The sequence below is a fragment of the Xiphophorus hellerii genome, chromosome 3 (assembly GCF_003331165.1).
Source record: "Xiphophorus hellerii strain 12219 chromosome 3, Xiphophorus_hellerii-4.1, whole genome shotgun sequence".
Taxonomy (NCBI): Eukaryota; Metazoa; Chordata; class Actinopteri; order Cyprinodontiformes; family Poeciliidae; genus Xiphophorus; species Xiphophorus hellerii.
In genome coordinates this window covers 2,061,751-2,078,902 of record NC_045674.1, presented here as the reverse complement: position 1 = coordinate 2,078,902, position 17,152 = coordinate 2,061,751, and the positions used below count along the sequence as shown (strand labels likewise).

The 17,152-nt window shown below is 36.2% G+C and overlaps 1 protein-coding gene and 1 long non-coding RNA gene across 2 annotated transcripts; both read right to left on the bottom strand.

Annotated features, from left to right (window-relative positions):
* Window positions 1-6,521: 6,521 nt before the first annotated feature.
* On the bottom strand, window positions 6,522-11,667 carry LOC116717519 (asialoglycoprotein receptor 2-like). Its single transcript, XM_032558966.1, has 6 exons — window positions 11,485-11,667; window positions 10,557-10,652; window positions 7,647-7,811; window positions 7,255-7,400; window positions 7,065-7,162; window positions 6,522-6,923 (listed from the first exon to the last, which is right to left on the bottom strand). The coding sequence occupies exons 1-6, from the start codon at window positions 11,540-11,542 to the stop codon at window positions 6,773-6,775; spliced, it is 714 nt and encodes a 237-aa protein (XP_032414857.1). The 5' UTR covers window positions 11,543-11,667; the 3' UTR covers window positions 6,522-6,772.
* Window positions 11,668-14,220: 2,553 nt separating this feature from the next.
* On the bottom strand, window positions 14,221-16,247 carry LOC116717520 (uncharacterized). Its single transcript, XR_004338754.1, has 3 exons — window positions 16,134-16,247; window positions 15,963-16,054; window positions 14,221-15,327 (listed from the first exon to the last, which is right to left on the bottom strand). It is a non-coding gene; the product is annotated as an uncharacterized LOC116717520 (long non-coding RNA).
* Window positions 16,248-17,152: the final 905 nt, after the last annotated feature.

Genomic DNA, 17,152 nt, shown 5'->3' with positions numbered 1-17,152 from the left:
AGAACAAAATGCAAAGAGTAGAAATGATTTAAAAGATCTACCATTAGATCACGGTGAAATACTTTTTGTTGATGGTTCCTCAAAGAAAAATGTACAAGGGGAAACTCAAACCGGTTATACAGTAGTGACTGAAAAAAAAAAATAGTGTTAAAAGCTGAAAAACTTCCCTCACACTACTCGGCTCAGGCTGCAGCATTGATAGCGCTAACCACCGCTTGTAAACTAATGAAAGATAAAGCAGTGACGATTACACTGATAGTCAATATGCGTTTGCAACAGTACACACGTTTGCACAGTACTGGCAAAATAGGGGTATGATAACTTCTACAGGAAAACCAGTAACTCATGCAGACCTATTAAAAGATTCTATTTATGGATTTATTTCTTTTTTAAGAACTTTTAATGCATTACAAAAGGTCATTTCATTTCAAAAAATGCCTACAGAAAGAAGAGAGGGCTGCAAATGAAATAAGGAAATAAAGTTAATAAATAAATAGAAACAGGCTCTAACTGTAAGAGGCATTGCTCCGATAACAACAAACTGTAGTATGCAACCGATTCTAGATAGTTTCAAAATCAGTCTTTTTAAACTGATCAAAACTTTAGGATAGATAAAATATTATTAAATCTACAGGAATTATGGATGAAGAAGACAGAATAAAATAGAAGTAACTCACTTGTTGACTAGAAATTGATTGAATATAGAAAAAGTTTGCTACACTGTACAAATTTGTTGTTGAAGGATAATATTAAGTTAGAAATAACTTATGGGTTAATCAAAGTGGATCTGGTGGAACTTTTGTAGAGAATAATGTAGATCAGGAGACTTGCAGCCCCCCCCCTTGTAGCAGCTCCGCAGGGGGGCCACAGAGTTGGGCTGTAACTGCTACCCCACTAGATTCAACTAATTAACATGTGAAGCTATTAGCATACCACTATTTTTAAGCGCGAAGCAACCCCCACTTGTAGTAACTCAACAAGACAGAACGGGAAGGTGTGATGTAAATCACTTTCGCTCCCAACATCTTAAAGTACCTCCTGACAAAATATCAGTAGAGGAACAACAAAAGGTTTTTAAGTTCAAATTTTAAAACTAGAAGAAACTAAAACATATCTGATGATTCGAGTGCCAAAAGCCTAATAAAGAATTAGGAGTTCCTCTTGAGATCCTTATCGGCTCTCTTTCCTGCCATAAAGTCGGCCCCTCCGAGAAGTGGGGGAGGGATTTTATGGTGGGGTTATAGATTTGCTTTGTGATCTTTTTATTTTTGAATTTGTTTTCGTTGGTCTGACTTTTTGGTTGGCTATTTGTTTGTGCACTCATTTAGTTAACTGTAAGTGTCCGTTCTTTATATTTGTTAAATATAACAAATTAATTTCTTTCTTTTGAGTTACCAGTTTCCTCTGGACCTGTTGCTCATCATACAGATGAGCTCCAGCTGATTGGTGTCCATATATGGGTGTCAAACTTCCTTAGCGGGCCATTCCATTTGTTCACCCAGGGAGGGGAAATTTGGTTTTTATTTTAATTTCTTTCATTTGTAGATTTAGTGATATTTTGACCAGTATTTTTTAGGTTTTTGGGTGTTAATTACCCCTATTAAGTGTTAATGGTCTGATCAGCCACTATTTAAGTTCCCCTCATGTCTTGTTTGTTAAGTCAGTTTGTGCTTGAGTTTGTTCTGCTACCGACTGAATTGTACTTTGTTATGTTGATTTTAGTTTGGGCCCAATTTATCATTTTTGGATTTTCTTTGTAGACTATAGTTTTTGAATTTTCTTCAACGTCTCTCTGGCTGGTTAATGCGAAACCTTCACAGAGTCTAAATTGGTACACACGCCTTGTCAAACACTAGTGAAAATTTTTGAGGAGTTTGTAAAATAAATTATCTGACAATCATAAGAGTTAAATGAGATAAGGAGTTTTAAAACTGTAACATGAAGTGTTTTGGGAAAATAGTAATCTTGAAGATTTAAAGCATGCTAAAATAAATTGTTTTGTTTGTTTTGACGAGTTTCACCTTTTGGGAAAAAGGCAGCATTGAATTTGGTAGAATTTCTCAGGGAACATCATAAACCTGTTTTATCAACATCGTTATTTAAAAGTCGTAGAAATGTGATGCATTAGCAGATAATGCATCAACAGGGGGGAGAATATTGTTATAGGTTTATCTTTTATATTACTTAAATAAAATTTTTTTTATTTTTGAAGAACATGTTTGATCTGTGTTACACATAAAAAAGTGAAAGGAAAGATATGGTCGGGTGAAAGATGTTTCTTTTGAATGGTTTTGAGTCGTTCTCCATTAAAAGATGTTCTGACAAGGGGGCTAAAATATTTTGTAACCAATAGATAACAAATTTATAGCAATTACTGAAGCATATTTTGATAAATTAACTTAGGAAAACAATTATAGAAATTAAAAATATTATTGTGTTAGCCATTTTCAGAGCATTAATTTAATGGAGCAAAAATGTTTAAAGAAATGTTTTGAAGAATCTGTTATTGATTAAAGTTATCACTAATCAGTAAAAGTACTCAGGTGGGATTATAATAATTTTTCTAAACTTGATTTTTGTTTTGATTTACATCCATTTAAAACGATTTTGAATGAAACGTTAAATTCAACGACAAGTAAAAGACCTAGGTAAAATTGATATATTCTGAAAATGTCTAGATTTGTTAAATTATACAATGACATTATAATTTCTCTAAGTTTAACTCTTTTGAATTTTTGTTTAAGGAAAACATGTTGAATGTTTTAGACAAATAACCAGTAAGATCCAGTTTGTACTATAAAAGTAATTTAAACTGGACTGTCTAATTCACATTGATATTCATTGTTTTGATGATAAATGTAAACTGTACAACTGCAGCAAATTTTAAGCTTTTGTTTATTGTTTTGTTTTGTTTGTTTAGTTTTATTTTATAAGATTGGTTTAAGAGAAAGATCTGCATATGTTTAACATTTTGGCAAAACATTACTTTGGAAACATGTCTTTTGAAGCTGGTGGTAACAGGGTTTTGTGCATTAGTTTCTCTGTTAGTACCTGTATCTGTATATCCTACATCTGCTGAAGATCTAATACTTTCTTTGTCTAGTGTTTTATTTCAGAAGAGGCAACACTTACAGAAACGTGAAGGGACATGGAAAATACAGATACTGATCCGACATACATCGATGCCATCGGAGTCCCTAGTGGAGTGCCTGATGAATATAAATTAGTTGATCAGGTCGGGGCTGGTTTTGAATCTACAATTTGTTGGTGGTGCACGATTAACAAAAACGAAGACAGAATAAATTACATCCATTACAATGTGCAAAAACTGGGAAATTGGACACAGGCTGGTTTCGAGGCAGTGCATGAACAGCTGGCTGCTACTTCACTGATGGCTTTTCAGAACCGCATAGCTTTTGACATGTTGCTGGCTGAGAAAGGAGGGGTGTGCATGATTTTTGGAGAAAAATGTTGCACATTTTTACCAAACAATACAGCAGCTGATGGAAGCTTAACGAAGGCCATTACAGGGCTTTGCACCCTTAATGGCAAAATGAAGGAACACTCTGGAGTGGATACTTCCATGTGGGATGCATGGATGGATGCCTTTGGGAAGTATAGAAATCTTGTGTCCTCTGTCTTAGTATCAATTGCAGTTTTGCTGCAATTTTGACTTTGTGTGGATGTTGTTTTGTTCTGTGCCTGCGTTCTTTGTTTAACCGTCTCATTACCACAGCGATTTCACCCATGGAGGACCAGATGGCACAGATGTATCCTTTATTAGAGAAAAAATCTGATGTTGACAAAGCCTACTCTGATGATGACTCTTCTTCTGACAGGTATCCAGATCCTAATTTTTGGACTGGGTATAACCCCTGAGTGTAAAAATGTTTGCTTTCCAAAAAATGAACTCCCAGCGGAAATCATTTGAAGTGACTGTTTTTGGAGGGATATTAGACGACACCAAATATTTGTTAAACAGGAGGGAAATGTTAGGTAAATTGTATTTTTAGTAATTATCAAATATTTGTTGTATCATGTAGCCTTGTAGTTACATTTAGATAATGTTTCTGTGTGTTAAATAACTTTGATTCTATCCTGAGACTGCCCTGGGAAATAGGGGTGACAGCTACTCTCAGCAGCTGTTGCCCTGCAGGACTTCCTACAAGACAGAGGTGTTAATTGCTCTGTGCTGCTTTGTGATACAAAGCCGTTGCTTTGAAGCTATGCAATGTGTCTTGTTTCACACCGGGCCTGGAGCAAGAAAGATTTAGAGTATAGATAACATGTGTCTAGAAGTGAATATTATTTAGCGCTGCAACCATGTGATGAATGCTTTGACTCCACCCTTTTAGAGTTGCAGCGCCCCGTGTGGCAGGGTTTCCTAAAGATCAATAAAAGAGAGGAACAGACAGATGTGTTTCCAGAGTAGTCGGAGATTTGTAACTGGAAACATCTCTCTGTCTGCTCTCCTCGCGAGTATAAAAGAATCTAACTCTCTTGCCTTTCTTGTGTTGTTTAAATTGTCTCTAATAGGTATTTAGACCTGACACTGATCATTGGAGGAAACGTTGAGGATCAGAAAGAAGATGGAGGAAATCCGTCTGCAGAGGAAACTGAGCCGCTTCCCTCTGACTGCAACAGGAAGAAGAAGAAGAAATCTGCTCAGCATGATGCTGACCCTGCAGAAACTGGGCGGAGTCCTGGACAATCCAGCCAATCAGATCACAGATCCCAGCAGGAAGTAGAGGTTACCATGGCAACAGAGAAGCAGAGAAGGAAAAAATGCGGAAAGGACAAATCGGTGACGGAGAAACCTGCTGATGACAAGGAGCTTCCTCCTCCGAAGAAGAGCGATGGTGGGTCAAACTGATTTACTGATTTAACTGATTTACAGTTTATACAAGGTAAGAAGATTAACGTTCATATACTTTATAAGTAAATATGATTAGAAAGATATAAAATATCACATTATGGAGAAGATAGCATCTAACCAACAGTAACCATGGAAACAGTGCCACTCCATCATGTAGCCTAGCATTTATAGAATAGAATAGAATAGAATAGAATAGAATAGAATAGAAGTACTTTATTCATCCCAGGAGGGAAATTACTTTGCAGTTACAGCATAGAGACAAGACACAATAACAACTACCACTGAGTAGTAGTTGTAGATAAAATAAAAATAAAATATAAAAAAATATGGGATGGGATAAAATGATTAGCGTCTCGTCTTCTGTAGGTTTTTAAGTTGCTCCGGTTTAAGGGGAAACGCTGTTTATGACACAGTGACATAAATCATGTGGTGTGAATTCAGGCAAAGTCGGTAATTTGATCAACACGTCAGGAGGGAGGCGGTTTGGGTCAGTTTCTCAGCTATAGCCGTTTCAGGCTTCTGTAAATCCCGCCGTCTATGAGACCCAACCAGCTGTGCTACTTTCACAGATAAATTAGCTTGATTCCAGCAAGTAGAAACCATGAATAAACTGACAAAAACAACTTAAGCCGCTCAGTTCAATACTCCAGATTCTCACTTCTGATGTAAAACATGGCGCTTTGATTGATTAAGTGATGCATTTGCAAAGGGTCAATACTTGGGTTTCCCTTTGTCATGAATGCTGTTTTAACCTAAACTATGTAATATATTATCTGGAAGCAATCTGGCTAATGACTCAAAGCTTCGTGCCGATGTCTAAGCTTCAAATAAACGCAAATCAGTCTGATTAAAATAGCAATACTAATGTGTGTTTGTTGATAACTATAGAGTAAAAGATCCATCATAGCATCCTCAGTAAAATGATTAGCTCCCCTTTAGCACCTGCAGGAAATAAATTCTGGAGCCGCGGATCTGGAACTTTTCGGTTCTGATACCTGAACCCGACCCATCCTAACAGCTCAGAGAACCTTCAGAACCAGAACAAGAACCTTCAGAACCAGTTTTATGGTTTCTATCTCTGCTGGTAGAAAGTGAAGCTGATTACATTAATCAATAATCAGCATTAATCTGCATCAGTGCTGGTTTTGCTTAAATGTCGTTTTGTGTCATGATTCCAGGTGTTGATAACTTTCAGAGTACTGATTCCTGTGGGCCGGTCTAGTCAAAGTCCAGGGCTGTTTGTAATCTCAGTCTGTCTCTGCTGGAGTCTGATGGTGTGAGAGGGGAACCGACCCGACCCGACCCGACCCGACCTCAGTCAGAGTCAAACATGCTTCAGTTTTCTGAGGCAGATCTGGACCCAGACAGGCTGAGACACGACGTCATTAAATGAGTTTTATTATTTTATCTGCAGATAAACATCATGAAGCTAAAACAAGCAAACAAATCATAAACTAACTGATTACAATCATGTAGTGAAAACAAACAGAGGCATAAACATTTCAAACTAAACTAAATAATGAAAAACTTTATTAAACTCTGTTATTTCAGAAAATGTAAAGATAAAAGACTTTATTATAGGGAAGTTTGGTTCAATTATCAAAAGTATTTTTCAGTTTCAATCAAATAATTTATCTTAAATCAAAGTTTGGTTTGGAAAAAAAGTAAATCCAAACATATTGAGTTAAATTATTTGAGTTCTTGTATTTATTTTTATTAAAGTCACAAAAACAGTATAAATGTGGCAGAACACATTTATACTGACTGAATAGTGAAATTAATAAAAATAAAAATTAAATATATTCATGTTAAATTTTTGAAAAAATTCTGATTATTTATATAAAATCTGTTGATCTGGAAAAACTGCAGCAGAAAAAGGAGGAAATAGAAACAGAGTTAATTAAGAGACACTTTGAAGGCTTTCTGCTCACAGAGGGGGGAGTAGGTGTATGAATTTGGTACTGAGGCCCAACTCGCTGTGGGATTCCCCGATCGATACATGCGTGCATATGATTCATTAGAGTCCGGGTCAGACAACCTCCAGAACCTTAAAATGAGAAACACAAACATCAGGAAGTATAAATTCAAATATAATTTATTTTGACAGAGATAATTTAACCCAATGAAATGTAACAGATGTTTTTAATTTATTTTTCTTATTATGTTTCTTCTGTGTGAAATCTCTTACTTTAGTGTGTCGATACGACGGTCAACCCAATACCAGTCGCTCCCACTTCTATACAGCCCCAACCAGTGGAATGAATTCATGTTGTCATAAATGAATTTCTGTTAATTACAACATTGAAAATGATCAAGTCAACAGAGTTTTATCCCATATTTAAAATCTGAAGTTGTAACATGATTGTGTCAGAGATCACCTGTTCCTGCAGATTATTAATAACAATCAGATCAGCAGATTTATCCTGACAGAACAGACGACTTTCAGCCCAAGTCAGAGAAACTTTACTGAAAAAGTAGCATGACTCATTGAAGAAGGTCCAACCCGTCTGACACAGCAGACACTCTGGAGACAGAAAATAATTATAATAATAACACTGTCATTTAAAAATAAAAAAAAATAAAAAAAAGGTTTCCCTTTGTATCATGTTTATACTGAGATTTTATCATTATTTATTGGTTCTAGTGAGATTGCCATGTTATAATTAAAAATGAGCTACATTTATTTTATCATATGTTGTTTATTTTTAAATGTTTAATTTGTCCCTAAAAATCTAGAATGTTTATAAAAATGTCTCAGTTAGATACTCACCACTGCCGTTGCAGTGTTCATTTATCAGAAAGGTGTTGAATTTCTGGATCAACTGGATTTTCTGGTTCAGTTTCTCAGTTTGGTTCTGTGATTTTTCCCCCAGATCCTTCATCTCTGCTGAATGTTTTTTGAAGGCTTCATCAAGTTGGTTCATTTTCCAACCAGCTGTAAATGAGAAGAAAAAGATTATTCAGGAAGAAATCAGTAGGAGGAGCTTTATTGTTCATAACTTGGGTTTTTTCTGATCTTCTAACAGTCATTATCCAGCATATGGATTTATCAATCTCCTATTGTTGCCATTTTGAGAGGTGGAAACAGTTTTCTGCTTCATTGGTCGCATGTAAAAGTATGGAGAACCAAAACTGACATAATTAAAAATAAAAGCAGAAATGTACATTTTTGTTCTGTCTTTTCCTTCTCCAAACATTTGTTCTTTTGTCATTGTTTTGTCTCCTTTTATGACTTTTCCTTGTGTATGTGTTTTCATCAAAGAATGTTTAAATGCAAATGAGGGGCGGTGTCGTCAGGCTTCAGCTGATTGGTTGGTTAGCATCACACTGGACTTGGCTGGAAAAGAAACAGCTAGCAGTTTATCAGTGAGCTGGAGCTCTCAGCTCAGCAACCTTATTAGAAAATAGCACTATAATTCCTGAATGTATCATTTTCGTGTGGCCTCCCCCCAGCAGAACATGTTTCAGCAGTTAGCTGCTCTTATGGACTCAGAGGTTCACCGGCGGGTTTGCATAGTTTTTATCGAAGCGGCTGCTGAAGTTTACTTCTGATTGAAGCTTCTGGAGTCCTCCGGTTGCCCAGATGTTGCACGGTAAGCTAAAGCTGATGTTTGTTTTCCAACTACACTCGTATTTAATCAGTTGTAATGTTAATGAAAAGTTAACATGTTTCAGTAACTCAGCTCCCAAACCAGTTACAGATTAAGTACACAGATGGATGTTTCAAAGTTTTTATTTATAATAATTATGACCTGTTTGGTTACAGCTCCTGAAAACAAAAATAATTAAGATTAGAATATTACACAATATTAGCAGCGAAAAATATGTTTAATACCTGATTAAACATTAATTTCAAAAGGTACTTTTACGTCTTCGGAACTCATTCTAATTTATTAAATAGGACTGTACTTGTAATACAGTAAATAGAGGCACCAATTTCAGTCACGATATTGTTTTTATTCTTTTGTTTTGTTTTCTTTGTGTTAGAAATACGACATGTTTGCATTACACATTAATTAATATTCATATTGTGTGTGTTTTCCTGCAGACCTCTGTCTCAGTGTTTTCCTGCAGACTCCCAGTGAATGTCCAGAGACCTTCACTATATACCTTCACCACATATTACTGATTTGAAGTAACTAAATATGTTTGATTAGTATTAAATCTGTGCCCTCTCACCCCCCACACGCAGCTGCTGTTACAATTTCTTGAGTCTATCTGACTGATCGAAAGCGTCACAATTTTAAAGGCTTGCAACTGCCCTGCTTTCTTTGGTCCAGTTCTGATAACTAGCACAATATTTACTGCTCGTGAATTTTACATGCTACAGTCTGCAGTTGGTCAGGGGCCCTTGGAATTGTCATAACTTTCCCCCCCATATGGCACCAATGGTTCTGACACCTGCGAAGACTTGAGATGATTGCTCACAAGATTCTTAAATCAAAATAATTAACCGCTTCACCTCCAAAATTCTCACCTTCTTGAAATTTCCACTATTTCTTTGTTCTGCAAAGATATATCAGTATTGCACAGCAGAAACAGACTTCAAGCTGCTGGAAGAGTAAAATTCTGGCCTGATGAGTAAAAATATAAGGGGTCAGATCAGAGAGCCAATAGAAATCCAAGACAAAGTGAATTTTTGAAGAATTTTAGTTTTTAGGAGGCAAATCAAAACTCAAAGAATACTGTCTGCCCCAATAAGCGCCGCACTCCGAATACACTGAAACAAATGTCTGTCAAATCAGTCCATGATGAAAGAAAACAGTCAACATATACCAGGATTGGCTACAAATAATATTAATAACTAAAAAAGATTAGTTAAATAGGATTTAATTGACTCTCCGTCACTAACCATGAGTTTGACAAAAACTTTGTGACAATATTGCATTTACTAATTGTTTTTAAATATGTCTGTCTGAGTGACAAGGCTGCCACAGTTTTAACAGCAGATGTCACTAGTGAGAAATGAATGAACCACCGAGTGATGAACCTTTGGGCAAGGCAGCGGGCCGGGAAGCTTCATTGCTTCACGAGGCTTCATTTGACCATCACTACTCTGAGCGTCTACACAAAGTTGGAGGAGTCACTCAACAATCCTCAGTTTCTTCTCTGAGTGGGCGTGGCTTAAATGATGTCATCAAACTTCCACAGCAGGGTGTGTAGCAGTGCTCCCTGATGATGCACAGAAAATCTGGTGCAGACTGTACCAGTTATATATGGGAGGTAAAACTGTTACAATAACCGTATTTAAAATGTTCCATTTAGCCACGCCCACATGGTTCAGTCACCAGCGAGGGTTCAGGAAACGATTTAGCCTCATGTTGTTACGAAACATGTTCGAAGCTTTGGTGCAGCTCAGCAGAAATACGTTAAATTTAGAGCCAAACGTATGAAAACGGCGTGACCTGTGACTTCACCCCGCCGCCACAGCCTGCAGTGAAACCATTTGTGCTTTAACCAAATGAGACTGACTTCCAAAAAGTTGCTTAAAGTGGTTTTCACTGCAAAGGCCTAATTACATTCAGAGTCGCTGCTGTACTTCTGCACATGCGATCACCGGATACTGGAGGCCAAAATGCATCAGAGAGAGCAGACGCTCTGAATCTAAAGCCTTCTGACTGACTGGTTGGACTAAACTCACCTGATGAAAGTTCAGTGGAAGGAAAAAAGACAGACTAACCCCAGCAGATGATCCCGATGCTGACCAGCAGCAGGACAGAAAGTATCCCCACAGAAACCAGCAGCAGGCGGAAAGAAGAACATCGTCTGTTAGAGCCTGTTACAGAATAAACACAGATATCTTCAATAGAAGATCAATGGGTATTTATTCATAACATTTAAGATGTATAAAAATTAAAAAGTTTAGATGATTGATTGTGCATTCTGATAGTTTCCAACAATGTTAAATATATATTAAATAAATCTAAATAAAATAATGAATGAGTTATTAGTATAGAAAAAAATAACATTTTTGTAAAGAGTGTGATGTTTACTATCAGGAAGAGATACGGAAAAATGTTATGAACCAAAACAAATCTTATACATGTGCTCATCATCAATCTAAGGTTGTTTTAATAAATGGCTGCAGATCCGTCATCTTTCATCTGATGTTTCTGAATATAACCCGGTTATCAAAGATCCCAGATCTTTGGGTTCTGGTTTAAACCAACAGTCCAGGCTGGACACAAAGCTGCAACAAAGCTGCAAGTCAGTTTTCTGATCTTATTTGTATAAAACAAACAGGATCTTTGATGCAATAAAATATTCTCAGACAGGTAACATTTCAGCACTTTCTTATTTTAACCTATTTAAAGGAAATGTCCATCAACAGGATAAGCAGAGTGGTAAAATACTCAGGCTGAGCCAGCAGGGAACTATATGATAAGAACAATAATATCTCTAATTTTAAGAACATAAGTTCTGAACATAAAGCTATAAAAATCACTGTATGCTTTACTATTAATTGATAAATTAGTATTTATTTCCTGCTTCTCAATCTGGAATAGATGTATATGTAGTTTTTCTGTTAAATTACACTAATAATAAAACAATGACAATAAATCTTTTCCCAATAAATCATTCTGATAGTTTTATTTTTTGTTTCCTACCTTTTGCCAACTCCTCTGTGTTTTCATATATCGCCTCAGTGCTGCTGTTGGCATCCATCGCTGATGTCTGGGAAACTCTGAGGAAATCAGAAACTGATGGTGAAGATTTAAGAAGAACGGATCAGTGGAGATCGACTCGTCTTCCTGGGAGGGGAATGAAGAGTAAATTCACTGGAAGTTTGGTTTCTGACTGAACTCATTGTGAGAAGCAGGAACTTAATAAAGACTGGTTTGAATTTATTTCAAATGTCACTCAGGATTTGCATGAGTGCACATAGAATCAGTTGGAAATTTATTTATATGTTCAGTCATCTGAACACTAGTTACATATTTTTCTTCTTTAAAACAGTTTTTAAACTTTGGGTTTGTTTTTTCGTCTTTGTTTAAAAAGTTTAAAAAGTGAGGACAAAGCAAATCATTAAAGCTAAACTGATGTTTAATTGAACTAATAAAGCACTTCGTTGGTGCATCATTTCCTGCTGCGTGATTTAAGTTTTATAAGGATTTGCATGTTTTAATTTGAATGATCCAAAATAACCTGTCACCAGAGGAACAAACCAGGATGGTGAAACAACACAGTAATTCAGCTAACAGGGATATTAACTGTGTTCCCATTAACCACATAGTTGAGCAAATTGAAATTATGAAAATAAATGTCCTTTTTAGAAACACACTAATTTTGAAAAAACAAAATTTTTTTTATAAAAAGTTTTTATCAAATTTTTTGATGAAAGGATGAGGTGGTTTTCAGCCGTATCAAAATGGATGCAATTCACAAAACTGCAATGGAAACACTTTGCATCACATGCATCATGTAATCAACAGCCGAATGTTACTACTGACAGAAACGACAAAGAAGACGAGTCAGATCCCAAAGTCTCCTCTGATGGCTGACAGATGATGAGCGCAAGCGCCGCCATGGTTGGATTATGAATATATCTCACTGTTTACATCCGTCAATATTTTAATAACTTATCATGTGAACAAGCTTATTCATGCGTGATTTTAATTTAATTTATTATTCAATGGAAACACCATTATTGTGGAAAAATGTGTTCTTTTGACCTCAGTAGAATACAGACAAAGATTTGAGCACGTTTGTAATGAAATGCAGCTGGTGACAAACTGTGGGACCTCAGGAAGGTGGTGTGGGTCCAAATCCAGTCCAGTCCACTGGACGATGTTCGGCTGGTTGACTCCAATGAAGCAGAAGGAGATCTGATGAGCCTGAGGTCAGACATAAACTCCAGGCAAAAGGTTGGGAATTCATATTCTGATTTCTTAGTTTAATTCTGTTGAAAAAATCTGGAAAAATTTAAAGGGCCCTTGAGTTAAAGGACCAAATGTTAACTGAATCTATTTTGGAATTAGGCGGTAAATCATAAAACCCAGGAACATTTCAGCTGATGAAGGTTTGTGAAGGATGAACACAAGTAAGTTGAAGATTAAAAACGAAATGGATTCTAATGGAAGAATCTCCAAAGGAACCAACATTTCCCTGACTGTGACCATGAGCACCAAGCTGGCCAGACTGGAGCAGCAGGAAGCAGAGTTCCTGACCAAATATGGAAAGAAGAACCAAACAGGAAGTTCTCCAGCAGCCTGTGACACAGCGACTCATCCGGAGGAGACGAGCCGCAGGAAGAAGAAATCTGCTTAGCATGATGCTGACCCTGCAGAAACTGGGCGGGGTCATGGAGAATCCAGCCAATCAGATCGCAGATCCCAGCAGGAAGCAGAGATTACCATAGCAACAGAGAAGTAGAGAAGGAAAAAAGCACAAAGGACAAATCACTGATGGAGAAACCTCTAAAGAAGAGCGATGGTGGATCAAACTGAGGCGCTGGTTCTGACCTGCAGAATAAGCGCCGGTTCTGATACCTAAACCCGACCTAACAGCTCAGAGAACCTTCAGGACCAGAACCTTCAGGACCAGAACCTTCAGAACCAGTTTTATTGTCTTTATCTCTGCTGGTAGAAAGTGAAGCTGCTTTTCTCTGCAGGACGATTTATTTCTGTTTTCTGGATTTTTAACGAACCGTCAGAATGAAATCTGGAGTTAATATCAATGAAAACAGAATTACACTGATGGAAACATCTAGAAAAATGTATGAATTTATTAAATAAATGTGAAACTTTCTAATGTTATTAACTCTGTCCTCACAAAGCATCCATGATTTACATAAACCTCATTTATTTTACCAACATTTCCAACGATTAATTATTAAGATGGACTAAATAATAATGATTCACATAAAACAAATTTGTATTTTTTCCAACACATTCCTGGCTTGAAAGAAATTAAAATTGATTTTCATAAATTTTTTGCTCCATCATGTAAAACAGACCAATATAAACAGAGCTGACCTTCATGAGAGGAGAGTTATAGTTGATTTAAAATGAGTTTTGTTCAAAAGAAATATTTTAATTTGAGACATAAGTTAATAAACTTTGCATGTGAATATCAGCATCAAAACATTTTGTCACCACCAGAGTAACACTACAATATATTTTTACTTAAGTAGAAAGTAAACATCCCAGAAATGAGTCAAGTGGGAAAAAAGTACAAGTGACTGAATTGATCGTCTGATTTAATTTTTTAAAATATTTAATCATTTGTTTTGAAATCAGACAAAAACGCAGTTATTTGCCAATTCTGATATTTTAAAGAATAAAATTAAAAAACAAAATAAAATAAAATACATTAAATTACAGAATAATCAATTCAGGCAGAAGAAACTTTTACAAATCAAATTTAAAACGTGTGAAACAAATACAGCAGGTAATGTCTATACAAAGGCTCAGGTATCTGGTGACAGGTCCTGTTTTTCTGTGGTTGTTCCAAATGGTGCAACTTTTTGGAAAAATCTGGAAAAACTTTGGAGTTTGCATGTTCTCCCTGTGCATGTGTGGGTTCTCTCCGGGTACTCCGGCTTCCTCCCACAGTCCAACATCATTGTTCGGTTAATTTGTCTCTTTAATTTCTCCTCAGGTGTGAGTGCATGATAGTTTATATCCACAGAACCAAACTGTTCTGAGGCGGGATGAGCAGGAATCGCTCATTAATAGTAGCACCCTTATTTGTCTATAATGAGTCTTAAATTAAAGCAGAGAAAATTGACAATGTTTTGAAACATTAAATATTTATTCTCTCTGAATATAAGGCTTTATTTCTGCTTTCACCAAATATTAAGATAAAGATAAAAGTCATTTTTGATCATGTTGAGTTGAACAGATTGTCTATGATTTGGTTTTATAACCAGAAAATAAACTTTTATTAAACATATTAAATTACTAATTGATGTCTTAAGCAGGAGCAGAAAACATTAAAGTTTTGATCCAGTTTGTCTGAAAATCTATTTATAATCAATTACCTGGTAGATGGAAAACAAAAGCTTTAAAATGAGTTAAAGAAACAGAAGTTACACTAAATAAAGTGAAAAGAAAACAGAACAAAAGGCAGAACTTTCAAAATAAAATGTCAAACATCACAATATATTTTAATATGTATAGAAACAAAGCCGTGATTTGTGTCTGATTATTTCAGATTATTATTAACATCAGAATATATGATTCTAGAAATACTTTCTAAAATATTAAAACATGAATCAAGATGAAAACTAACTCAGACATGAGGAAAAGTACTTGTGTAATTAAAATAAAGTTATATTTCTGCATGCAGCAACAGCAGGCATCATGTGAAGCTTCTGCTGAGTTTCAGTCTAACAGCTGAAGACGTTTCCAAACAGAGATGTTGGAGTGAATAAAGTCGCTGAGGATTTCCACCATGTTATCACCGTGGCATACGGACCAGAATACCAAACCACTCCGCTCATCCAGAACCTTACAGACAGAAACCAAAGGCGGCTCATTTATTTTTAACTGGTTCAGTCGACGTTGAATAAAGACGGACAGAAACTTTTTGTTTTCATTAAATCAGAATAAACATTTCCTGTTTCAGATCAGGCAGGAGCACCAAGATTACTACACCATTTCTTTTATTAGACTGACATCAGGACCTTAAAGCTGCCAAATGTAACTTTTATTTTAAATAATATATATTTTCTACATATTTGTTAAAACTGTCCCAGTATAATATGAAACAGATAATCATAGAAAAGATCAATCTCCTCAGCCTGTCCTCTGCGCTGCTCTTTCTGTCTGATGAAATGCTCCTGACCAAAAACAACCAATCAGAGTCAGGAGGAACATCTTAGCGCTGTCAATCAATCTCATGCACCTGCTGCTAAAAGTGCTAACTTACCGTTACAGGAAAACCGTTTATCTGCCGTCATTGGTGGCCATGCTAACTAGCCTTAGCATTCACAACAGGCTATGCTAGTGTCTTTTTTGTGTTTATCAGCAATGACCCTAATATGCCCTGTACAAAATCCAGATTATAATCTGGCTTAAAGAACAAAACCTTCTAATTATGAAACAGTTCTTATATTTGTTTATGTTTTAGAAAGATTTCTCACCCAAGACTTTCATTACGCCCATCGATCCAGAGCCAGTTGTTGTCGGTTTCGCCCAACGAGCAGAAATTCATCTCATGGTTACTGGCAGGACTCTGGAAAATAAAAACATCCCAGGAGTTTTAATTTTCAATGCCAGCCTGAAAAGCTGAGGCTGCAGCCCTGAAAGGTCACCTGATCTCTGACGTCGTCAACGACCACCAGGTCTGCGGACGTGTTTTGACAGTACAGTCGGGCTCCTTTCCCAGGATTCTGACCTGAGATTTGGTCATAAAACTGGTCACACTTTTCCAGTAAACTCTCCCAGCTCTCCTGGCACGGCAGACACTCTGCAGCCACAAGAGAAAACATTCACTGTTAAAACAATGTGGAGTTTTTTAACATATTTTCTTTACTATCAACTCATCTTGTGTCTGTTTCTTCACTTTATGTGTTACAACATTTAATTTCCCTGTGGGATCAATGAAGTGTTTCTGAATTTTAGTTTTAACAAGAACATGGTAAGCCGTCGACCAATCACGTCACTTCTCTGGAGATCTGTAACTTTCCACAGGCTGGGTTGCCAGATTGGACAGTTTTCCTCCCAGTGTGAGCAGGTGTGGCTGGAAACAAGTAGCTTTGGGCGGGTTGTTAAAATTTGAGCTTTTCGCAACAAAATCAAGGAGCCGCCTTTTCAGGACATCCAGCGAGAAGAAAAAAACGGTAAAATAATGTTTTATTTGATAAACTGATAATAACATATACAGAATTGGTTAATTAAGATATTGATCTGTGGTGTTTAGTTACTAAGTTTCTGTCGTGACTCAAACTGCCTTGACATCGGTCAGTAACAGTTAGCTTAGCATACACCAACATTCTTTTGGCTAGAAATGTTTTGAAATGCTTGATTATCATCTACAAACTCCTTAATTAATTGTGATTTTATTAAACAAATGCACCTGAAGCTATTTTATGGTAAAACATCTTTAGAATAACGATTTTTCATTTGCCACAACTGTCTGTTCTCTGGTCAGCAGTTATAACGCTGTTAACGTCTTATTTAGGCATATTACTGATTATAAATCAGACAGATTCATCTAGATAGGGTCAAATAAATCAATAATCAGCTGATAAATTCTGATTAGAAAATGTTGAAAGCTGTTATGAGACATCCAAGTTCTTAAAAGCTCATGAATGTTTTGTTGTGTCTCTTA

Excerpts from the sequence above, each read along its gene's own strand:
- LOC116717519 (XM_032558966.1), bottom strand. The coding sequence starts at position 11,542 with ATGGATGCCAACAGCAGCACTGAGGCGATATATGAAAACACAGAGGAG. Across the intron at positions 7,401-7,646 it reads TGAACACTGCAACGGCAGTG|AGTGTCTGCTGTGTCAGACG; the intron begins GTGAGTATCTAA and ends TTCTGTCTCCAG. Across the intron at positions 6,924-7,064 it reads CGTCGTATCGACACACTAAA|GTTCTGGAGGTTGTCTGACC; the intron begins GTAAGAGATTTC and ends TCTCATTTTAAG.